Below are 25183 nucleotides of genomic sequence, written 5' to 3' on the forward strand. Positions count from 1 at the left end.
ACAGTGTCAAAAGCAGCGAAAAGATCAAGAAGAATGAGGATGGAATATTGACCTCTGGATTTAGCCAGTAATAGGTCATTGGAGACTTTAGTAAGCGCAGTTTTCGGTTGAGTGGAGAGGGTGAAAACCAGATTGTAGTGGGTCAAGAATAGCATGTGAGGAGAGAAACTCAAGGCAGCGGCGGTGAACAGCACGCTCAAGTAATTTGGAGAGAAAAGGAAGGAGGGAGATGGTCGGTAATTAGAGGGACAAGAAGGGTCGAGTGAAGGCTTCTTAAGGAGAGGTGTGACCACAGCATGTTTAAAGGCAGCAGGGACAGTCGCAGTGGAAAGTGAGAGGTTGAGAATGTGACAGATAAAAGGAATAAGAGCAGGAGAGATGGCATTAAGAAGGTGGGTGGGAATGGGATCAGAGGAACAGGTGGTACATTTTGAGGAAGAAGGAGAAGTGTAGTTTCCTCAATAGTAACTTCAGGAAAGGAGGAAAGGGAATGAGGGGAAGGAGAGAGAGGGGAACGGACTAGTAGAGGGAGAGGTGGTGAGGTAGAGAAAGCAAGGTTTATCTTTTGAACCTTGTTGTGAAAGAATTCAGCAAGGGTCTGAGGAGATAATGAAGGGGGAGTTGGGGGAGGGGGCACCTTGAGGAGAGAGTTCAATGTGGTGAAGGGAAGTCGAGGATTAGAGCCAAGAGAGTTGGTCAGTTGGATATAATAATCCTGTTTGGCACGTAAAAGAGCAGATTGGAAGGAGGTCAGCCTTTCCTCATATGGGAGGAGTTCAATCCCCTTTATCATTGTGGTCACTCTTCTGTGAACCTTTTCTAATTCCGCTATATCTTTTTTTGAGATACAGTGACCAGAACTGAATGCAGTACTCAAGATGTTGTTGCACCATGGAGTAATACAGAGTCATTATAGTATTCTCTGTCTTATTTACCATCCCTTTCCTAACAATCGCTAGCATCCTGTTTGCTTTTTTTGTCGCCGCCACACACTGGGAAGAAGATTTCAGCATATTGTCTACAACACAACCTTGATTTTTTTTTCTTGGGTGTTGACTCCTAAGGTGGACCCTAGCATCAGGTAAATATGATTTGGATTATACTTCCCAATGTGCATCACTGCATTTGTCCACATTAAATTTCATCTGCCATTTGGATGACCAGTCTTCCAATTTCCTAAGGTCTTCCTGCAATTTTTCACATCCGCATGTGTTTTAACAACCTTGAGTAGTTTTGTTTCACCTGCAAATTTAATCACCTCACTCATTCTGATTTCCAAATCATTTATATATATATATATATATGTTAAATAGCACTGGTTCCAGTACAGATCCCTATGACACTCCACTATTCACTCTCCTCCTTTGAGAGAAATGGCCATTTACCCCTACCCTCTGCTTTCTGTCCAGTAACCAATTTCTAATCCACAATATAACATTGCCTCCTATTCCATGTCTTTTCTCAGGAGCCTATCACGAGACACTTTGTCAAAAGTTTTATGAAAAACTAGATACACACATCACTGGCTCACCTTTAGCCACATGGTTTAGTGCCTTTGGCTTCACCGTTCTGTGGGAAATGCTACATATTGTTATTTTCTGGGGCTAGTGCTCTGGTCTCCATGGTAACCATGGAACCTCAGTGCTGTTGTCATGGGGGCTTTTGCTCCAGGTGCAGTAGCTTCAGCAATATAGTTATGTTTTTCTGGAAGATGGTTGGCTTTCAGCCTGAAGGTCACAGGTTTAAGGTTTGTGCATCATATTAGAAACTGTGGTCCTCAGCTCCTTTTCTATGGGGCATATTTTACTTCCCTCTCTCATATTGCTTGACTTGACAAGCAGTTCTTTCCATAGCTGGGGCAGTTTACACTAGGCTTACAGCTTCAAAGGTTAGCAGTGGTGGTTTCCCACAGCAGCTCTGCTCTTCTAGTTTTGCTGTTTGACTCTGATCAAAGTATTGCATTCCAGTTCCAGCTTCCACTGTATCTGTGGCACTTCTAGCTAGCTGTTTGTTGCAGTGTCTCTAAGGCTTTTATTGTACTTTTTCTTTATTTTGTACAGCTAGCTATATTCAGAGCTACTTCAATTTAGCCTGCACTTCTCCCTTAGGAAGCATTTCTTTTCATTCCTCATTGGCCCCATCATCTGTGGTTTCTCTGTTTGGCCGTTCTCAGCCCTCATGTTCAGTTCCAGGCTTTGCCTGTCAGCATGGCTATGACTCCATTCACCTTTTCCTAGGTTTGGGAATTTTGTGGCATTCTCCACAAGGTCAGCATCAGAGTGCACCTCACTCTAGATGAGATCCGAGAGTTTATCTTCTTGGAATCATTGAGGTGGGTGGTCACCCTTCAAATGAGCCACCTCATCCCATTCCAGACAGCTCTGGTATGATTTTTTTCTTGACCAAGGACTGGAGGATCTAGGTTCAGACTTGGGTGCGCAGTCTGCTCAGGGCGCTGAGTCCTCGGGCCTGGCTTTGCATTCATGTCTTGGGCTTTGTGGCGGACACTTTAGAGGTTGTGCTGTGGGCGGTGCTCGTAGACAACATCTACAGCTCTTGTTTCTCGACAGATGGTCTCCTGTGTTCCAGGAGTGTCAGCAGTGTCTTCCGTGGCTGTTCTCGGTACGCCGGCGCATGAACTGGTGGTTTCGCAATTCCTCCCTGTAGAAGGGATGCCTTGGAGCCTCCGCAGTGGAAGGTGGTGGTCACGGATATGAGTCTCTCGGACTGGAAAGCCCTTTGCCTCCTCCTTCCGTCTCCGGGGTGGTGGATGGCACAGGGGACGGTGTAGCCGTTCTCCCGCCTGGATCTGCTTTTGGTGCTGTTCGTCTTCTAGCCTTTCAGGACATATTGCAGGCCAAGCAGTGCTTGTGCCGTCTCCCCCGCCTGGACCTGCTTTTGGTGCTGTTCGTCCTCTAGCACGTCAGGACAAGTTGCGGGCTAGGCGGTGCTTCTGCCTTTGGAGAAGATGAGGCGGTGGCTGCTTCTTTGACAGAGTGGGACTCGGAGTCAGACTGTGGCCATCAGGGCATGTCGCCCCCATGGAATGGGCAGACAACCTCGTGTTCCGTTTCTACACAGCCCACTTTGCGGGCTTTTCCTACGGTGAGTTCTCTTTTCTGCCATCTTCTGGTCTCAGCAGAATGGTTATTCCGCACCAGTGCTTCTCCAGCATGGCCTCAGGTAGAGAGCTCCGTAGGTAGATCTGATGGTATCCCGGCTGGACGCCCAGGTGCCTTCTTTCTTCTGTCATCGGAGAGAGGGTGATTCAGCAGGGCTGGTTGTTCTATTGCATCCTTGGCTGGAGGACGTTCTTCGATAGTGTTTCCTCCGTGGCCTCTCTGCGGCCGAGTTCTTTTCAGATCGCTCTCCACCGGGGTCGAGCCATTCTGGTAGCTTCGGATTAACTACGGCGCCCTTGGTATGCAGATATAGTGAGGCTTCTGGTGGTGCCTTTGTTTTGGATCCGCTTGACTCTGGGCTCTTCGTTCTGGGTCCGCTCCTGAGTGGATGATCCCTCTCGCTGTGGTCTTACAGCCTGGTGTTTTGAGAGGTCGACTCTGAGGAACAGAGTTCTTTGGACGCTATGGTTACTGTTCTGTTGCGATCTTGTATGTGGTCCACAGTCCACTGCAACCGCTTATTCTCAGGTGTTGAGGATTTTTTGAGGCTGATTGCGGCCTACGCTTGGTCTTCATTGTGGGCGTCTGTTCCTCAGCGATTGAGTTCTTTCTGCAGGATGGGTTGCAGAAGGGCCTGGCTTGCCTTGCACTCGGAGGTGGTGCATTTCTTGCAGAGTGCTTTGCTCCTCCGCTGCTGCGACCTTGTTCTCCCTGAAACCTCGTTCGTATTCTCCGAGTCTAGCTTGGGGTTCCTTGTCTACCGAGCATTGCTTCGGACTCCTTTTGTTCCTTTGCAGAATGCTTTGCTTAGGAACTTACAAGCAGTGTTCTTGGTCGCCAATTCTTCGGCATGCAGAGTGTCTGAATTTTTAGTGCAGCCATTCCGAGCTGTTTTTTCTGCAATTTGCTGAGTCTGGAGTGATCTTGCTTTTGGTTCCTTCTTTCTTTTCCGGCTGTGGTTTGGCTTTTCATTTTCAGCCTTTCTTTTGTTCTTTTGGGAGGGTGATTTTCACACGGAGTACACAGCGCTTCGTCTTCTGGATGTTCAGAGGACTCTCCAGTATTTGTAGATGTTGCATGTTTTTCAGTATTCAGATCTTCTCTTTGTTTTTGTCGCTGGTTCTTGCTGTGGGATGGCAGCCTCTGGTCTGATCTGATTTTTTTCTTGTTGGATTGCAGATAATTTGTGGATTTTTTTGAAAGGTTGCATCCTGCTGGTGGCATTCTAAGCTTGTTTCATGAGTTTGCTATCAACTACTTGGGCGGAACGGGTGTGCTTTCACTATTCAGATGCTGCCTTTGCAGCGGCGGTTCTGTCTCTGGGAGTGGCGACTTCCCACCATACTTCGGGATTGCTTTGGTACTTCCCACCAGTTCTTGGATTCATCTGCTGCATACGCTAAGGAAGGTAAAATTATGCCTTACCTGCTAATAATTTTCTTTCCTTTAGTAGCAGCAGATGAATCCAGGATCCCACCCTTTTTCAGCTGTTCTTGTTTTGGCTATCTGTTCTTCTTCTGGTCTTTAGTTTCCAAAAAAAAAACAAAAAAAAAGGAGAAGAGGAAAGAGAACAGAAACCACTGAAGAGGACTCCATCGCAGTTGTGGTTTCTCTTAAGTCAGACTGACGTTTCTGTTTTGTATGGTTGGTGAGGAAGTCTTCCTGGTTTCTTGTCTGATTCTGCTTGGTGATGAGACGTACTGAGGTGAAGGAGGAGCTGGCCGTCTGGTATCACTGCCTTCAGCTTTGTAATCTCTATCTCCACCTGTTGGTAGATGGACACAACCCACCAGTTCTTGGATTCATGTGCTGCTAAAGGAAAGAAAATTATCAGCAGGTAAGGCATAATTTTACCTTGGATGCACAGTCTTACAATTTCCTAAGGTCTTCCTGCAATATTTCAGACTCTGCTTGTGTTTTAACAACCTTGAATAGTTTTGTGTCGTCTGCAAATTTAATTGTCATTCTGATTTCCATATCATTTATTAATATGTTAAACAGCACTGGTCCTAGTACTGATCCCTGCAGCACTCCACTGTTCATTCTCCTCCATTGAGAGAAATGACCATTTAACCCTACCCTCTGGTTTTTGTCCAATAACCAATTCCTAATCCATAGTAGAACCTTGCCTCCTATCCCATGACTAAGTTTCTCAGGAGTCTCTCTTGAGGAACTTTATTAAAAGCTTTCTGAAAATCTAGATACACTACATCAACCAGCTCACCTTTATCCGCTTGTTTATTCACACCTTCAAAGAAATGAAGCAAATTGGTGAGGCAAGAGTTCCCTTGGCTGAACCCATTCTGACTTGTCCCATTAAACCATGTTTGTCTGTGTGTTCTGTAATTTTATTCTTTATAATAGTTTCTACTATTTTGGCCGGTACTGACATCGGGCTTACCAGTCTGTAATTTCCCAGATCATCCCAGAACCCTTTTAAAAATTGGCATCACATTTGCCACCCTCCAATCTTCAGGTACTATGGACGATTTTAAAGACAGGTTGCATATTATTAACAGCAGATCAGAAATTTCATGCTTGAGTACTGACAGATCTCTTACATCTTCTTCCATAAAGACCAAAGCAAAGAATTCATTCAGTTTCTCCACTATGACCTTGTCCTCCCTGAGCACCCCTTTTGCTCCTTCGTGATCTAACGGTCCCATGGATTCCCTTGCAGACTTTCTACTTCTGATGTACCTGAAAAAGTTGTTACTGTGAGTTTTAGCCTCTGCGACAAGTTTCTCTTCATATTGTTTTTTAGCCTTCTTTATTATTGCTTTGCATCTGACTTGCCAGTGCTTATGTTGCTTCTTATTTTCGTCAATTGGGTCCTTTTTCCATTCTTTGAAGGACGATCTTTTGGCTGTAATAGCCTTTTCTGCTTCATCTTTTAACTATGCTGGCTGTCTGTCATTTGCTCTTATACCACCTTTGTAAATACATCTGCTCAGGGATTCCAAGATGTTATTTTTAAACAGCATTCATGCCTGATTTAAAGAAGTCCTAACCTTTGTGGCTGATCCTTCTAGCTTCTGTTTAACCATTTTCCTCATTTTGTCATAGTCACCTTTTTGAAAATTAAATGCTGCTACAATAGATTTCCTTTGTGACTTCACTCCAGATATTAACTCAGATCTGATCATGTGATGATCACTTTTTCCCAGCAGATCCAACACTGTTACCTCTCCTACTATGCCCTGCATTCTACTAAATATAAGATTTAAAATAGCTCCCCCTCTTGTTGGTTTCTGGACCAGTTGCTCCAAGAAGCAGGCATTTATTACATCTAGGAATTTTGCCTCCCTAGCACTCCCTGAAGTAATATTTATTCAGTCAATATTGGGGTAATTGAAATAAAAAAAATTTCAAAATTCTACCTGGCTTACCATCTGTTTGAGGGCAACAGTGGCAGGAAATAATGAAAAAAGTGGAGAAAAAATTGAAATCACCCATTGCTATACTGTTGCCCAAGTTGCCAGCTTTCCTAATTTCTGTAAACATTTCTTCATCTGTTTTCCTTCGAAAAATGTCTCTGCTGTGCACAATGTTTATAGATCGCCATACATAATTTTTGCATTGCCAAAACTCTGTTAAGTGGGTGAAAATTAGGGGGGGGGGGGTTGTCTTCATTTTTTGGGGGGGGGTGGGGGTTGCATACTCGGTGAGTCTAATGTAAAATGGCATGAATTAATATATTTTTTAGTTCACACCAATTCATTTTAGTGTAGGATAAAATGAAATGGGGAGGAGGCAAGAGGGGAGAAATGCAATGAAAGTAAACAAACTGAATGAAAATTCTCAGCCAGCACGTCCCCTAGTGAAAGTATGCATACTGTGAGCTAGTCCATGAATTTTTATCCGCATATGTGTTGAGGGTGGCAGGGATAGAAGGTAATTCTTAAAATACATTTTTATGCTGTCAAATGCTAGAGAGATGACTGAGGAAAATAGTCATTTTCAGGCTTTTCCCCTGCTTTCCAGGTATTTTTTTTTCAGTTCATTTAATATAAATGTTTTAATGCATGCTCAAACTTTTTAATGCTAACATACCAAGGGGTTCTTTTACAAAGCTGTGGTAAAAAGTGGCCTGCAATAGTGTGGGTGCGTCTTTTTGGCATGCGCTGGGCAACTTTTACTGTGGCTGTGAATAAGTCCATTTTTTTTAATGGGCTGGGAAATGGGCTTGTACAAAAATTAAAACTAGCACATGCCTATTACTGCCAATTACCAGGAACAACCCCAGTGGTAGAAAATAGAAAAATATATTTACAGCAGAATTCGGCATGCGCTAAACTCAGAATTACCGCTGGGCACACGTGCTAAACTCAGAATTACCCACAGGGCGCATGCACTACCCTAGCGGTAGTGGCAATTTGGCATGCACTACCCTCGGCTTTGTTAAAAGGGCCCCCAAATGCACACTAACGAATGCATATCCCCAACTACTACATTATTTGTAACTAAAACATTTGTCATGAGTTTTTGTATGATTGGTTAGTACAGGGATGGTGAACTAGGGTCCTGCAAACAGATCAGATTTTTTTTTTTCAGGATTTACATTGCCATGAAGAATAAATGATATTTGCACACAGGTTAATGTGTACGTCTTGGCTAGCTTGTGTGCAGCAGTCAGCTCCTTCAGTGTAATCTGGTCTGTTCTGACCTGCTCAATTGTTTATCACATTGTCATAGTAATAAAGGCATTCTCTCTTATTTTACAGGACATGGATAGATGCATTAATGCGCTGGATGAATTGGCTTCCCTACAGGTCACCATGCAGCAGGCGCAGAAGCACACAGACATGATCACAACTCTCAAAAAAGTAAGACCTGTAAATCCTCCCAGGAGAGAGAGAATGTGGGTTTTATATTGGGTTTAGTTTTTGTTTTCTCCTGTTGAGTGACAGGGTTTTCCAAGTTATGTAATAAACAAATTAAATTACTGCAACTCACTGTATCTGGGCCTTAAAATTATTGATATCAGGCATTTACAAATAGTTCAAAACACTGCCATTAAATTAATCGGTGGAAAAAAGAAAATTGATTACGTTACCCCTCTCTTGAAAGCTGCCCACTAGCTCCCTTTACCCTACTGCATTATCTATAAGATCCTATTGTTAATGTACAAGACTTATTTATCCAGCGAACCGTCATACAGTGGTGGAAATAAGTATTTGATCCCTTGCTGATTTTGTAAGTTTGCCCACTGACAAAGACATGAGCAGCCCATAATTGAAGGGTAGGTTATTGGTAACAGTGAGAGATAGCACATCACAAATTAAATCCGGAAAATCACATTGTGGAAAGTATATGAATTTATTTGCATTCTGCAGAGGGAAATAAGTATTTAATCCCTCTGGCAAACAAGACCTAATACTTGGTGGCAAAACCCTTGTTGGCAAGCACAGCGGTCAGACGTCTTCTGTAGTTGATGATGAGGTTTGCACACATGTCAGGAGGAATTTTGGTCCACTCCTCTTTGCAGATCATCTCTAAATCATTAAGAGTTCTGGGCTGTCGCTTGGCAACTCGCAGCTTCAGCTCCCTCCATAAGTTTTCAATGGGATTAAGGTCTGGTGACTGGCTAGGCCACTCCATGACCCTAATGTGCTTCTTCCTGAGCCACTCCTTTGTTGCCTTGGCTGTATGTTTTGGGTCATTGTCGTGCTGGAAGACCCAGCCACGACCCATTTTTAAGGCCCTGGCGGAGGGAAGGAGGTTGTCACTCAGAATTGTACGGTACATGGCCCCATCCATTGTCCCATTGATGCGGTGAAGTAGTCCTGTGCCCTTAGCAGAGAAACACCCCCAAACATAACATTTCCACCTCCATGCTTGACAGTGGGGACGGTGTTCTTTGGGTCATAGGCAGCATTTCTCTTCCTCCAAACACGGCGAGTTGAGTTCATGCCAAAGAGCTCAATTTTTGTCTCATCTGACCACAGCACCTTCTCCCAATCACTCTCGGCATCATCCAGGTGTTCACTGGCAAACTTCAGACGGGCCGTCACATGTGCCTTCCGGAGCAGGGGGACCTTGCGGGCACTGCAGGATTGCAATCCGTTATGTCGTAATGTGTTACCAATGGTTTTCGTGGTGACAGTGGTCCCAGCTGCCTTGAGATCATTGACAAGTTCCCCCCTTGTAGTTGTAGGCTGATTTCTAACCTTCCTCATGATCAAGGATACCCCACGAGGTGAGATTTTGCGTGGAGCCCCAGATCTTTGTCGATTGACAGTCATTTTGTACTTCTTTCATTTTCTTACTATGGCACCAACAGTTGTCTCCTTCTCGCCCAGCGTCTTACTGATGGTTTTGTAGCCCATTCCAGCCTTGTGCAGGTGTATGATCTTGTCCCTGACATCCTTAGACAACTCCTTGCTCTTGGCCATTTTGTAGAGGTTAGAGTCTGACTGATTCACTGAGTCTGTGGACAGGTGTCTTTCATACAGGTGACCATTGCCGACAGCTGTCTGTCATGCAGGTAACGAGTTGATTTGGAGCATCTACCTGGTCTGTAGGGGCCAGATCTCTTACTGGTTGGTGGGGGATCAAATACTTCCCTCTGCAGAATGCAAATAAATTCATATACTTTCCACAATGTGATTTTCCGGATTTAATTTGTGATGTGCTATCTCTCACTGTTACCAATAACCTACCCTTCAATTATGGGCTGCTCATGTCTTTGTCAGTGGGCAAACTTACAAAATCAGCAAGGGATCAAATACTTATTTCCACCACTGTATCTCTACCATTTATTAATCCCTTACTGTACTTGGAGGCCCCTTCGATCATCCTCTCAAAATTTGCTAGTGATACCATCTTTTCGGGAAATTATACATGAACATAACTAGGAAGACTTTTTTTTTTTTTTTTTTAGTTCAAGGGCCAGAACTGTGGAATAAAATGCCACAGTTCTCTTCGTCATCAAACTTCACTTCCAGAACGAAAGACTTCTTTTTCCAGATGCATACTCCTAATTTTCTATTTTCCTTAGAGATTGAACATGAATGACAGCACAGTGTTTTTAAAGCACTTCCCTTCCTTCTATCCTGTGTCTGTATTGTAGTTCCACCCTTTTCCCCTTCTAGTCATGTGCTGTTATTTCTTACTTATGAAGTAGTATTTTCCTTTCTCTCTTCTTTTAATGTAACTATTTAGTCTGCATTCTGCCTAGACCTACGTTTGATGGGCAGGATAGCAAATATTAAATAAACTTGAAACTTATTAGCTTTCCTGCTTTCTCTGCATGCTTGGCTTGAGTGCACTTGCCTGTACAACCAACAACCATCTTACTTTTATTTGGATTTTGCTCACACCCTTTTTCAGTAGTAGCTCAAGGTGAGTTACACTAGGTATTCTGCAGGTTTTGGTTTTGAGGATAGGAGACAAAAGTGTTATTGCTCAACTCTGGGTACTGCAAGGGTTGTGGATCACAAAACGTTCATGTTCCAGCGAGTGATGACTTAATATCGCTGTTTGCTGCCTTGTTCGCTATTTTTTTCCCCATTTTATACCCTCCATTTTCCTAAATGCGAGGTAGAGGTAAGAATTTGTTTTGAAACATGCTAGTTATATTTTCATGAGGGAGAAACACAAGCTAGTGACTACAAACATAAGAACTGCTGTATTGGGTCAAACCAAAGATCCATCAAGCCCAGTGTCTTATTTCCAACAGTGGCAAAAGCAGATTACAAGTACCTGTCAGGGTCCTAAAAAGTAGATGCATTTTGTGTGTTTACCCTTAAGGATAAAAAGTGGCTTTCCCTAAATTAAGCCTAATAATAGCTAACTAATTTTGTTTTTCCCACAATCTCTGACACCAAATTCCAGACCTTAATTATGTATCCCCTGGGAATCGCCAGTAAATGCTTTATTAAAGTGTGTTTCTTTGGTAGTTAAAGACAGATATTTAAGAAGGGGACAGTGAAGCCAGGGCCACATATGCTTAGTTGTTCAGCACAATGGTCTGGACAGCTACTCCAGTCAGTTCTGAGAAAAACAAAGTCTAAACAGCACGTTTCATATTTTTGAAATATACTAGAAACATGTTCCATAAAAGAATTAATGCTTGTATCCTATATTATGCCCACGAGACACACATATAGGTAGGTAAATATATACTTAAAAATATATGTATATATATATATTTAACAGATGCTGTTTTAGCACCATTAAAAATGCATAGAAGAGATCATTGTTATTAAATTAAGAGCCTCAGGAGAGACATGAGGTGCCATAAACCAATGAGAAGTTTACTCACCCAGACTGGAGCTCTCTCAGGGTGTCATTTTCACAGAGACGTTGCTGCAGCTACACTGATCTAGTTAAAATGTGAGCCAGAAGGTGAAAAGATGAGTAGAAAGCAGCAGATTTGGGGATGTGATGTGGCCTTGGGCATCCAGACATTTCTCCTTGAATCCATACCACTAGTAGTCTAGCATGGTCCTGCAAATTGACACCGGGAGGAGACCCTGCTACAGGCACACCCAAATCTCATTTCTGGTGCTGTACATGAGATACATCTAGGAGATAATTAAAGTAGACGCAAACATTTACATGTGTTTTATGTTTAGAATTCTGCCCAAAAATCCACGTAAGCATTATTCTGTAAATATACATGCATCTTACATAGCGTGTGGACATACAGGTGGAGTTTGGGCGAGACTCAAATTTATGTAACATATACAGTACTGTCAGTTATGCACAGATCTCTGGCATTTAAGCACGAGCACTTACACCCATCTCTGTGGCTGACATACGTGCTTGAGCTTGAATTATAGGTAGTATTGTATAAAGAAAAGGAGGCACCCAAATATAGATGCAGCATTATAGAATTACCCCATTTGTATGAAATTCTTAGCTTTTAGGTATGGAAAGGCATCTCTGGAGGTCAAAAATTAACACTTCTGTAAAACTGAAAAAGGGAGAAACTGTCCCTGATGTACCAACTGTCCAAAATAGCATAATCCCCTTCCCTCTCAGTGTTGAAAAATCTTTGCATCCCTCCTGGAGAAAATCCCTTTGCATACCTCAAGGGAAGAAAAAAAGATTCCGCGTCTGCCCCCCCCCCCCCCCCCCCCAAAACAACCTACTCTTTAACCTAGTCCACATCAACATGGTAGTCTTAGTAAATGGATTATCCAAATTCCTCACCTCTGCTCCCATAAAACCAGCCCACGGTAAGTGTACAAAGAGATTCCCGTTAATACCCTCCGCTCCCCCCGTTTGCCATCTCCAGCTGAATACATTGCTTGCTTCGAATTCGAAACATCCTAGCTTCAACTACATCTTTCAGTTGGGCTGCCCAATAGTAAGTTTCCAAATAGGCACCCTAATTCCACCTTGTACTTTTGGCAAAAATAAAACCTGTCTTCCCACCCTTGGTCTCCCCCCTCCACCCCACCCAAATGAAGCGAAAAATGATGTTATGCCATTTCCTGAAGTTATTAGCTAGTATAACAATGGGTAAAGCCTGAAAGAAGTATAGAAACCTATGTAAAATCATCATTTTAACAGCCTCCATTCTTCCCACCCAGGACAGGAGTAACTTATCCCATCAATTCGTTAAGCTGGCTCAAAATTACATTTTTACAGCATCCTATTGTCCCTCCCCAATGTCACTTCCAAATATTTATGTAAGAGTTCACTCTGCAAAATGGAAATTTTTGCTTAAAACAGTGTACCCCCTGCCCTTGCTGGAACTGAAATATTATGTAGCAGAAAAGAGGGATCACAAGCAGAAACAGCGCAAAAATGCAAATGAGCCCTCCAGACTGGAGCAATGGAAAGTCCTTTAATTGTAATAGACCCGACACGGGTGGCGCAAAATAGGCCTGCTTCAGGGGTCAAATCGGTACTCTTTAGGAAAGGCAAGTAAATTGTACAGCGCTGCGTAACCCTAGTAGCGCTTTAGAAATGTTAAGTAGTAGTAGTAATTCCAATAAGATCAGTCAAATAGCACTGTGCAAAGGTAGGCGGCAACACAAACCAAGCACGTCTGTGCAATGCGACAGTTGGATGATTTTGCAATGCACAGACGATCTTGGTTTGTGTTGTCGCCTACCTTCGCACAGTGCTGTTTGACTGATCTTATTGGATTTTACTTGCCTTTGCTAAAGAGAACTGATTTGACCCCTGAAGCAGGTGTATTTGGAGCCAAAACACTGCCCGTGTTGGATCTGTTGCAGTTAAAAGACTTTCCATTGTTCCAGTCTTGAGGGCTCATTTGTGATTTTTTGGAGCTGGAACTGAAATATTAAGAATTTCTGTTTTAGACAAATTAGCCTTAAACCCTGATATTGTCCCATATATCCCCATTAACTGCAGCAGGGCCCCTGAAGCCTCCCTGGTAGCTTGAACTGTAACCAAAATGTCATCAGCAAAAGGAAGATTTTATGCTGTTGGCCTTTAATCTCCAATTCAACAATATGGGGGCAGTCCCTAATGATCTCCACCAATGGTTCTACCACAAGTGCAAACAGTAATGGTGATAGGGGACACCCCTGTTTCGTACCCCTGCCTAATTCAAACACAGGGAAATACCTGACATTCACCTTGACACAAGATAAGAGTTGGTTATATAGAATTTTAATCCAAACAATAAATTGAGGGCCAACTCCCACTTTCTCCAAAACTTGAAGTGTAAAGGGCCAATACACTCGACATTTGACTTCTCAGCATCTTACTGTGACTGCCATAAGGTTCATGTTCTCTCTCTGCACCTTCCAGATTGTATTTAGAACCCTTCTTATTGCATCCCAAGCTTGCCTTCCAGCTATAAAGCCTACCTGGTCAGGGTGTATCAACACAGGCATCACCTTAGCCAAGCGATCTGCCAAAACCCACGCCAGAATCTTGGTATCTATGCCCAGCAGTGAAATAAGATGATATCCTCCGCATTGGGAAGCATCCTTTCCTGGCTTAGGGGGGATGGTGATCCCTGACAACCACGTATAATATGGCAGTTTCTCCCCCTGCTCAAAGGAATTAAACAACCAAACCATCAGGGGCACTAGCAGATGACAAACTTTGTGTAAAAATATCCCGTGAATCCATCTAGTCCTGGAGATTTTCACACCTTAAGGGCCTTATTAGCTTGATAAACCTCCTCCTCTGTAACTTATCCCTCAAGAGTACTCGAAAGGTCTCCATTCAGCGATGGAAGTGAAATGATACTAAGATACCATTCAATGTGAGCTTCATTTGCTTGATGTTCTAGAGTGTACAAATCTTTATAAAACTGTATAAATTGCTGTTGGATATTCTTCTCCTTTGTGTAAACTATCCCATTATCTCCCTTAATGCCTAAAATTTTATTAAGGGTCTGCTGGATTTTCAGACTTTGAGCCAGTAATTCGCTAGCCCTGTTTCCAGATTCAAAATACGTTTGTTTCACTCTATCCAGCATGTACTGAACCTTAGCATCCTGAAGCTCACCAAGCTCTGACCTACTTGTTGTAATTTACTTCCTACCGTCTTGTCTCCCTTAGACAAATGGTGTTGCTGTTCTAATTGTTGAAATTCTAATCTGAGCCCCGCCTCACGCTCCATTCTTTCTTATTCTACCCTTCTATCTCAATAAATTCTCCCCAGAGTACTGCTTTGAGGCATTCCCAAATGGTTTGCGGATTAAACTTCCATGGGTCATTATTTCATAAATGTTCTTGAATTACTTGCTCTATTTCCCCTACCACGACTGGGTCTTTAAGTTATTGTTGCCAGTATTTTGTACCAACTTTCTGTTGCCCCAGTTTATCTGAGCCCATTCTGGGGGCTTGGTCCAACCAGGTGATGGAATCAATCTCAGTTCGATCCACTGCCCCATCCCATCCTTTACTCACATAGTAAGTCTGTTCGCGAGTAGATATCATGCACTGCAGAATAATATATGTACCTCTTCCCTTCTGGATGTTTAGGTCTCCAAATATCTATCAAATTAAGGGTGTTGAGGAAAAGCCCTCTTGTCTCCCCCTGTATTGTCCAAAGTAGGGTCTACTGTTGAAATCACCGCCCACCAATATCATACCCTGCTGAACCTCTAATAGTTTTCCCAGCACCACATTAAAGAATTCTCCCTGGGCGGACTGCAGCTCTCTGCCTCAGATGTGCTATTGCCAGAATCCCTGATAGCTGCCATAGCTCTACCATGTGCACCACTGATGGACAACCGATTTCTGGCTCGGTTTTGCAGTTCTGCTTCCTCCAGTCGCTTTTTCACTGGCATAGCTGTTTCACAAGGGAACTTCATCATTCTCAACAATCTTCTGGGAGTAATATTATACATTTTCAGGGAGGGGGGAATCGCTCGCTGCAGTGTCAGAGCTGACATTACCGGAAATCCATGTATCTGATGTATGTATGTTTATTTGTTTTGATTATATCGTGTATTACAAAATTATCTAAGTGGATTAGAAATAATAAAAACTGATATTTAAAGAAATGATTTCAAGAGCTAAATAGACAGCAGCTGAAGAAGTATAATGTGGGGGAGGAGTAATAAAGCATAAGTTGTCTCAGCAACAAGTTAGTTTATTAGTTTGCCTCGGGAAAGCTTGCACAGATGGGACTGACCAGCAGTGCAGAGCACACAGTCAGTACAATGGCTTTAGATCATCCAGGACTGAAGATAACTCTGCAACAGACCAGACCATTATGCCAAAACCTATTTTCTGGTTGTCACTATTTTCTCAATGCTGCCAGAGTTTTGTCATTTTGTTGTTTATTTATAATTTTGCCCCTGTAATCCCTCCTCACTTTTTGGAGGAGCCAGGAGGGGTTTAGTGAGGGCCATAGGATTGGCATATGCAAACTTTATTATGGTTCAGTCTAAATTTGTGGTATCTTTTCAATGGTATGGGATTTTTTTCTTTTTCGTTTTTTGTTTTTAAACTGTTTAGATCCGGAGGTTCAAGGCCAGCCAGACTATAATGGAGAAAGCCACCATGCTCTACAATAAATTCAAGAACATGTTTCTGGTTGGTGAGGGTGACTCGGTCATCATGCAGGTGTTGAACAAATCATTGGCTGAGCAGAAGCAGCATGAGGAGGCCAACAAGGCCAAGGATGCAGGAAAGAGAGGCGTACATAAGAAAGCTGACAAGGAGCAGAGTGCAGGTAGAGGTGCAGCTTGCCATCTGGCCCCAGGGACTCCTGCAGTGTATTAACAAAAAGAAAGTGTCCTCCTCTTTTCTGTTTTAAAATGTTAGGGTGTTCCCTGTGACCCCCCCCCCCCAGAAGCATCCCTGTCTTGAGGAGTATGTGCTGAATGCGCTGGGACTGATAGTGCTCTGACAGAATAAGTTTCACATTACATTGTCTGCATTTTAAGAGGTGCTCCCCTTCCCATCTCTATTTGGGTGCTGTGCACCAGAGTGGGCTTTGTATCCCAGGCAGAGTTTTCCTAGGAGAGGGTCTTAGGGGACCTGTCAAGAAGGAAGCAACAATCCTTTCTGTCCATGACCGGCTGGAACTTGTGGAGGAAATTCGTTTTTAATCTCTGCTCTGATTTGACCTGAGTATGCAGAGCAATGCGTTTTACATAGGAAGTTTTCTGTGTAAAAATGACTCTAATGAACTTTGACAAAGGAGAAACTTGATGATAGGTGAGTTTCCTGTCATCATTTTTCTCTTTCCATAAGTTCCTCCTGCTATTTGGGGTGATTGAAGCTGCTTGCAAAGCGAGGGCTGTAATTGAGCCCTTTAGTACCCTTTCAGATAGGGTTCATGCCATTGGCCTGTTGGTGCGTGAGAAAACTTTTTTCACCTGCATGCCAAACTAAGAGCCTAAGGCGCTCATTTTCAAAGCAGATGGACATCTCAAAATAGCCAAAAAAAAAAGTCCATCTGCCAAAAACATCCAAGGCAGAATTTGGACATTTTACACTGCAGTTTGTCCAAATAGTAAGGGGACATGTTGGAGGCAGGACTAGGGTGGGATCAAAATTAGGATGCCTTTCAGGGATAATAGAAAGGGAAGAAACAGCCAAAACAAAAAGAACCTTTTTTTTTATTATTATTCTAGGCTTGTTTGTCATGTCCAGGGTACAAAAAGGTGCTTTGATTTGAGCAGGTGACCACTGGAGGGATGAAGGCATAACCTCTCTTTCATTTTTCAGAGGCTACTGACCCCCTCCTCCTACCTCCCCCCCCCCCCTTAAGAAGTGAAAGTGACAGTGGATACCAGGCTCTGTAACTGCTTAGCCTAGGGGTCAGTGCAGTGGACTGTGAACAACAGGGCCCACTTTAACTCTTTTATTTCTGTACAAATATGTGAGCCCTCCTGTAAATACCTACTAAACCTGGTTTTATAAGACACCTATAAGCATGATGGTTATTGCACTAGCATACAGTGGCAAAACAATAGTGGAGATCAAGAGCCACTTGAAGAACCAAAGAGACTTTGTTGCTATCGTTGGCAGCATATACAAAATGACCTGACATGGCTGTGTTTCGGCACAAACATTGCCTGCTTCAGGGATCTACACACTTCACAGTGGTTGTATTTCTGACTTGATGTAAAAACCTACAGTGGACAAGTCTTCAATCAACTGGCCATTTGACTCCAAAACAAACTCTATTTTTCCAGTACCCTAGTGGCCAGTTGATTGAGGACTTGATCAATGTACATTTTTGTATTGTCAGAAAAACAACCACTGTGAGAGTATGTAGATCCTTGACGCAGGCAGTGTTTGTGCCAAAACATGGTTGGGTTTTATGTGGTGTTGACGCTGGCAATAAAGTCCCTTTGGTTCTTTAAGTGGCTCTTGATCTCTACCATTGTTTTGCGACTGTAGACTGTAGACCCCTGTCATGGGGATTTTTTCTGTCTTTGTTATCTGAATATTGTAGTGGTGTACCTTTAGGTACGGTAAGTTTTTATGTGTTCCTCGAGGGCTCACAATAACATATAAAGGAATTAAGATGGGATTTGTACCTGGGTCCTGTTGTTTAAAGTCCGCTACGCTGACCACTAGGCTACCCCTCTGCTTTTTAGGGACATCCTTGTGGCCATTTTTTGTACAAATGATGCCAGACAGACATTTTTGTGCCTGCTTTTTTGGTGGTCATATTTTGGATGTTTCATTCTGGAAAATGGTTATTCATTTTGGATGTTTTCAGCGCAAGAACATCCTTCTCAACTATTTTAACAGGAAATCCCGACAGAAAGCAGCTGCAAGAGATGGGTAGCTGGGTGATGGGGACATGTGCTTGGGAGTAAAGCTGTAGGGAGAGGAATAGGAAATCGTAAGTGACTTGAAAAGGATTATTGCCTTAGAAGAGAGAATTCTGCTGTGAAAGGCTGTGGAAGTAAAGGGAGCAGAGATGTTATGGAGAGAGGGGCTGGGTGATGGGGACATGCACTGGGAGTGGAGCTGTGGGGAAAGCAATAGAGAGGTCTAGGAAGGGATTTAGGGGATTGAAAGAGGTTTGGTAGGGAGAGAGAATTCTGCTGTGAAGAGCTGAATAAGGCAGAAAGGGTCTGTATTGGGAAGAGAGACTGAGTAATGGGGACAGGCTGAGAGTGCAGCTGTAGGGAGAAGAATAGGAAGGGGTTAATGCATTGGAGTGAAAATGCTGCTTGTGACGAAATGCCTAGCCACCCACCTGGGGCTAACCTTGCAGCCACCTGGAGAGTCTGTCCCCAGCACAGCTTAGGTCTGCCTACACCTGCTGCTTGTGCTCAACACTAGCACTGTCCACCCCACTGACTGGGTCTCACTTGCCTCTTGGCGAGTCTCCCACTCTCAAGGTATTCCCTGGAGATTTCTAAGTTACTGGGGCCACACTCTCAGGGGTCCCACAGTTCCCAGAAAGCACCCACAGACCAAAACACAAACCACCAGGATTCTTAGTCAATCCAGGACAGCAGAGACAATAAACTAATCAGGTTTATTGTCAGAGTAGAACAGTGAACCATATAAAACTGATGGAAAAGAACAGACAATAACAGTTTTATATTTGATCCATATTCACTTATCTAAACATTTGTTTACTACCTAAGTAGTACCTGGGGAGTTCAGGAACAAAATATAGCTGCTCACAGATTATGAAGTCTAACTGTTCACAGGGTCTCAGGTATATACAGTATATACAGGTATTTATTTGTAAAGCAGTTTACATAGTATATACAGGTACTTATTTGTACCTGGAGCAATGGGGGGTTAAGTGATTTTCCCAGAGTCACAAGGAGCTGCAGTGGGAATCAGTCCCAGTTCCTGAGGATCAAAGTCCACTGCACTAACCACTAGGCTACTCCAAGAAAGGTCATGATAGAGGGAAGAAACATGAAGGTGTCAAGGCTGAGAAGTGGCATTGAGGGGGTGACACTAGAAGGAAATGAGATTAGAGAAGGTAGAGAAGCAGGCTATGGAGAGTCAAACACATGGAGTAAAGAGGAAAGAAATGAGAAGACTGGAAAAGAATTCATAAAATACAAAGAACATGAAGGCAGAGAGGAAGGCATAAGAGAAGACCAAGAATAAGCAGAGAAAGTATAAGACAAACTTTAAACACAGAAGTAAAGATTTCCGTGCTAGCTCATCTAGGTCTAGGGTGAAGAATAATTGGTATTTTGCCATTCTCCACCCCTATGGTCACCAGGATATACAAGTTATTTTACTTAACGGACATAAGGGAGCAGAGGGAGTTTTGGCAGTATGTGATGCCATGATCTGAAAACGTTTTGCCGTGGAGATGACCTATAGTCAAGTTTCAAATCGAAAGATTGATGGAGAGGAGCATAATGTTCCCTTTTCACAAAAATAAAACAAGTCATCCTGCCTGAATGTGGGTGGTATGGATAGGCCAGGCTGGACTGGTGCAGATATGATTGTGATATAGATAGGCTGTGGGTGAGAGGAGGTGGGGTAAATTGGTGTGGATGAGGTGAGGTTGGGGAGGAAGAGAGATTAGTGGGGACTTTCAGGTTCCCTAGCTTTTCTTTTTGCCACGAGTCCTTCCCGTGTGTGCACTACCTGCTGTGCTCTACATTTAAATGTGGCCTGGCCAGTTGTGCCCTTGACCCTGCCATCAACTAAATCCTTTCACCATATCAACAAGCTATAAGTTGTCAAAACATCAGCAGATACAGATCTCAATAGTAATATTTAGATACCTCTACCAATATTCATCATCAGGCCTTATATACTCTGTAAAAACATAAGAATAGCCATACTAGGTCAGATCAGTGATCCATCTAGTCCAGTATCCTGCTTCCAACAGTGGCCAATCCAGGTCACAAGTACCTAGCAGAAACCCAAATAGTAACAACATTCCATGCGACCAATCCCAGGACAAGCAATGTTTTCCCCATATCCATCTCAATAACAGACTATGGACTTTTCCTCCATGAACATGTCTAAACCTTTTTGTAAACCCAGATATGCTAACCACTGTTACCACTTCCTCCTGCAATGAGTTCAAAAAGCTTAACTATTCATTGAGTGAAAAAATATTTCCTTCTATTTATTTTAAAAGTATTTCCATGTAACTTCATGGAGTGTAAGAAAGAGTAAGAAATTGAGTCACTTTTACTTGTTCTATACCACTCATGGTTTTTTTAGGCCTCAAACATATTCCTCCTCAGCCGTCTCTTTTCCAAGCTGAAGAGACCTTACCCAGGGCCGTGCCGATGCGGTAAGCGAGGTAAGCGCCGCAGGGGGGCGCCCACCTCTGGAGGGCGCCGCCGCGGTGCTTACCCTCGCCCCGGCGCCCCAGCCCAATCGTCGATTTCGGATGTCCCTGCTGCCCTCACAAGCGTCGCGCTTTTGCGAGGCCAGCTCGGGCTCTCCCTCCTTCCTTCCTTAGTTCCCGCTCTGGCTCCCCCGATCAGCAGCCCCCTCCCCCCCCACCGCGTGTTTTAACCTTTACGCGATGTCAATCAATGAAGAACGCACACAGATTCGTTTCCAGCTTCTCTCTTCACACAGTGTCCCGCCTTCAGCGTCAGCGATGATGCATTTCCTGTTCCCGCGAGGGCGGGACACTGTGTGAAGAGAGAAGCTGGAAACGAGTCTGGTGTACGTTCTTCATTGATTGACATCGCGTAAAGGTTAAAACACGCGGGGGGGGGGGGGCTGCTGATCGGGGAGCCAGAGCGGGAACCAAGGAAGGAAGGAAGGAGGGAGAGCCCGAGCTGCCTCGCAAAAACGCTGCAGCCTGCCACATGTAGGGGGGAGGGCAGGGGAGAGGAGAATTGTTGGCCATGTATGGATGCAGGGCATGGAGAGAGAAGAAATCACTGGACAGGAGGGGAGAGGGCAGAGCAGGGGAGAGAATTGCTGACAGGCATGGATGGGAGGGCATGGATGGGAGGGCAGAGAGGCATGGATGGGAGGGCAGCAGCAGGGCCCAGGGAGAGGACAAATTGCTGGAAGGGGAGGGGAGAGAGGAGGATTGCTAGCTATGGATGCAGCAGGGAAGGGCAGAGAGGGACAAGGATGGACATGGGGGCCCAGGGAGAGGACGGATTGCTGGCTATGGATGGAGGAGGAGGGAAGCGCAGAGAGGGACAAGGATGGACATGGGGGCCCAGGGAGAGGGACAAATTGCTGGAATGGAGGGGAGGGGAGAGAGGAGGATTGCTGGCTATGGATGGAGGAGGGAAGGGCAGAGAGGGACAAGGATGGACATGGGGGCCCAGGGAGAGGACGGATTGCTGGCTATGGATGGAGGAGGAGGGAAGCGCAGAGAGGGACAAGGATGGACATGGGGGCCCAGGGAGAGGACAAATTGCTGGAAATGGAGGGGAGGGGAGAGAGGAGGATTGCTGGCTATGGATGGAGGAGGGAAGGGCAGAGAGGACAAGGATGGACATGGGGGCCCAGGGATGAGGACAAATTGCTGGAAATGGAGGGGAGGGGAGAGAGGAGGATTGCTGGCTATGGATGGAGGATGGAAGGGCAGAGAGGGACAAGGATGGACATGGGGGCCCAGGGAGAGGACGGATTGCTGGCTATGGATGGAGGAGGAGGGAAGCGCAGAGAGGACAAGGATGGACATGGGGGCCCAGGGAGAGGACAAATTGCTGGAAATGGAGGGAGGGGAGAGAGGAGGATTGCTGGCTATGGATGGAGGAGGGAAGGGCAGAGAGGGACAAGGATGGACATGGGGGCCCAGGGAGAGGACGGATTGCTGGCTATGGATGGAGGAGGAGGGAAGCGCAGAGAGGGACAAGGATGGACATGGGGCCCAGGGAGAGGACAAATTGCTGGAAATGGAGGGGAGAGAGGAGGATTGCTGGCTATGGATGGAGGAGGGAAGGGCAGAGAGGGCCAGGATGGACATGGGGGCCCAGGGAGAGGACAAATTGCGGAAATGGAGGGGAGGGGAGAGAGGAGGATTGCTGTCTATGGATGGAGGAGGGAAGGGCAGAGAGGACAAAGAATGGACTGGATGGTAGGGGCAGGACCAGGGAGAGAGGAAAGAAAATTGCTGGAAATGGATATAGAGCAAGAAATGAAGAAGAAAGGAGGAAAGTTAAAGAAATAAAGGAAAGGAAGCCCTGGAAATGGAGTTAAGAGGACAGATAGCAGCAGACTCAGATTACTGGGCCAGCATGATCGGAAAAAGAAAGTCACCAGACAACAAAGGTAAAAAAAAAATCATTTATTTCATTTAGCGTTTGAATATGTCCACTTTGAGAATTTACATCTGCTATCTTATTTTGCAATGTATAGCAATTTGTTTCTAAGAATATTGCTGACAGTTCCTGTCAGTGTGGCAAGTGGTGAGCGATCATTTCACCGGGGGGGGTGGGGGGGCGTGATCATTTTCACGGGGGGGGGGGGCGCCAACTGATAGTCTGCAGGGGGGGCGCCAGAGACCCTAGGCACGGCCCTGACCTTACCTTTTTAGCCTTTTCCTGCATGAACATGTCCAAACCTTTTTGTAAACCCAGATGCACTAACAGCTGTTGCCACATCCTCCTGCAATGAATTCCAAAGCTTAACTATTCGTTGAGTGAAAAAATATTTCCTTCTATTTATTTTAAAAGTATTTCCATGTAACTTCATGGAGTGTCCCCTGGTGTTTGTATTTTTTGAAAGAGTAAAAAATTGATTCACTTTTGTTCTATACCACTCAGTGTTGTGTAGACGTCAATCATATTGCCCTTCAGCTCTATTCCAAGCTGAAGAGACCTAACCTCTTTAGCCTTTTCTCATATGAGAGGAATTCCATCCCTTTTATCATTTTGGTCACTCTTCTTTTCATACATATAAAACTCTTAATTGTTTACTTAAGAAGACACTACAACTCGATCAAGGAGAAGCACTTCTAGATCAAGTTGTTGTAGTATCTTCTTAAGGGGATGAGGACTGTCTTCCCTGCAGATGTTTTTTTTTTCTTAAATTTGGCACTGGGTTTTGCCTATTAGACCTTACTAGTCCTTCTAGAGAACAAATAGTTTTCAGCAGCCAGTCAGGTAGGTGCCTTGATCTTTATGGCTTCTTCACTTTGTGCCAGCACAGTTGCTTCCAGTTCTGTTCTTAGGAAACCTAGCTGAGCTGTGCTTTTCTGAGCAAAACAAAACCGGAGGCAAGTCATGTCTGACCTTTGTGGTTATCCTTCATTTGCAGCCCTGACAGGAGGACTATCCTGCTGACCTAATGTGTACTATGTCTGCTTTTCTAGGACGCTAGAAGATGTGTGTGTGTGTTGGGTGCTAGGGAAGAGGAGAAGATGCTGTTGATGTTTTTTCCAGCTTGATGAAAAAAGGATAAATTGGGAAAACTAATAAACAGAAATAAAAGAAAATAAGATACCTTTTGTATTGGACAAACAATACATTTTTTGATTAGCTTTTGAAGGCCAGAACCACCTTCCTTAGCTCAAGACAGTATGAGCAAAAATGACAATACCAGAATATAAATGAAATATGAAAGCATTCCAATAATAGTTTTAAGGGGTTGGGGTGAGGATGAGAAACAAGGAGAAATGGAATGGTGATCACAAGGTGAAGGAAAGGAAAAGGGACTTGATATACTGCCTTTCTGTAGTTACATTCTAAGCAGTTTACATATTATATACAGATACTTATTTTGTACCTGGGGCATTGGAGGGTTAAGTGACTTGAGTCACTACAGTGGGAATCAAACCCAGTTCCCTAGGATCAAAGTCCACTGCACTAACCACTAGGCTACTTCTCCCACAAAATAGTATAATCTTCACATTTTCTGTATTGAATAATAATTACACATTTGAGGAAGAGAGAGAACAGGATCCCCTTACGTTGAAATGTTTCCCCATATATGGGTAACTGTGGGATCCGGTGAAATATGCTGGCACAGTTTGCAGCTTAGTATATTGCAGAGAAACCAAGGTGACACCTCTGTGGGTGAGCATGTTTTTAGACCAGAGCACTGCACCAATGACTTATGGTCAGAATACTAAAAGGAAATTTTAAAACAATCCAGTAACATAAAACTTTTGAAGTTAAAAATACTTCACCCAACAAGAAAGGACAAAGATCTGGGTCACCTATCATTTTATAAACCATAAAATTATACTGTTTTATCACCTTGTGATCACTCATCCATCTCTTTGTTTCTCACCCCCAACCCTACATTTTCCCTTGAGATTGTCATTGGAATGCTTTCATGTTTCACTTACACATTCTGATTATTTTCATCTTTTGCTCATACATCCTGACCTCAGCAAGAAGATTCTGACCTTTGAAAGCTAGGCAAAAAATGTATTAAGTTAGTCCAATAAAAAGATATGGCAACCACACTACTTCGTATCTGACTTATTTTCCAGAAATATATTTAGTTCAATTTAAAAAAAAAATCACACCTACAACTTCTGTTGACCCCTATTTCTGTATAGCTGAGTGGACTGATATGGCAGCCACAGTTGTTTGCTGATGTTCACAGTTTATTTATGAAGATGTGATTGCCCTTCTCCCTCACCCCACCAGTATTTCCTAGAAAGAGATGTCTTTGGATGCACAACTGCTACCTGTAGGTGGCAGCAGCTCGATTCACTTGGGTGCAGCCTGGAGAGCTGCAGGGGAATAGGGATTGTGGGAATCCCGTGGGGTTGCTGTGGTATTCCAA

At 43.9% G+C, this 25183-nt stretch overlaps 1 protein-coding gene across 4 annotated transcripts in view; it reads left to right on the top strand.

Moving 5' to 3' along the window:
• The window catches only part of PSIP1 (PC4 and SFRS1 interacting protein 1), a 184147-nt gene that overhangs the window by 150407 nt on the left and 8557 nt on the right, over positions 1–25183 (top strand). For all 4 annotated transcript variants that reach the window (XM_030194150.1, XM_030194152.1, XM_030194151.1 and 1 more), the window contains exons 14-15: positions 7847–7948; positions 16025–16241. In XM_030194150.1, coding sequence (XP_030050010.1) covers positions 7847–7948; positions 16025–16241 — 319 coding nt within the window. The remainder of the gene's footprint in view (positions 1–7846; positions 7949–16024; positions 16242–25183) is intronic.

This window comes from Microcaecilia unicolor, chromosome 2, assembly GCF_901765095.1.
Source record: "Microcaecilia unicolor chromosome 2, aMicUni1.1, whole genome shotgun sequence".
NCBI classification, from domain to species: Eukaryota; Metazoa; Chordata; class Amphibia; order Gymnophiona; family Siphonopidae; genus Microcaecilia; species Microcaecilia unicolor.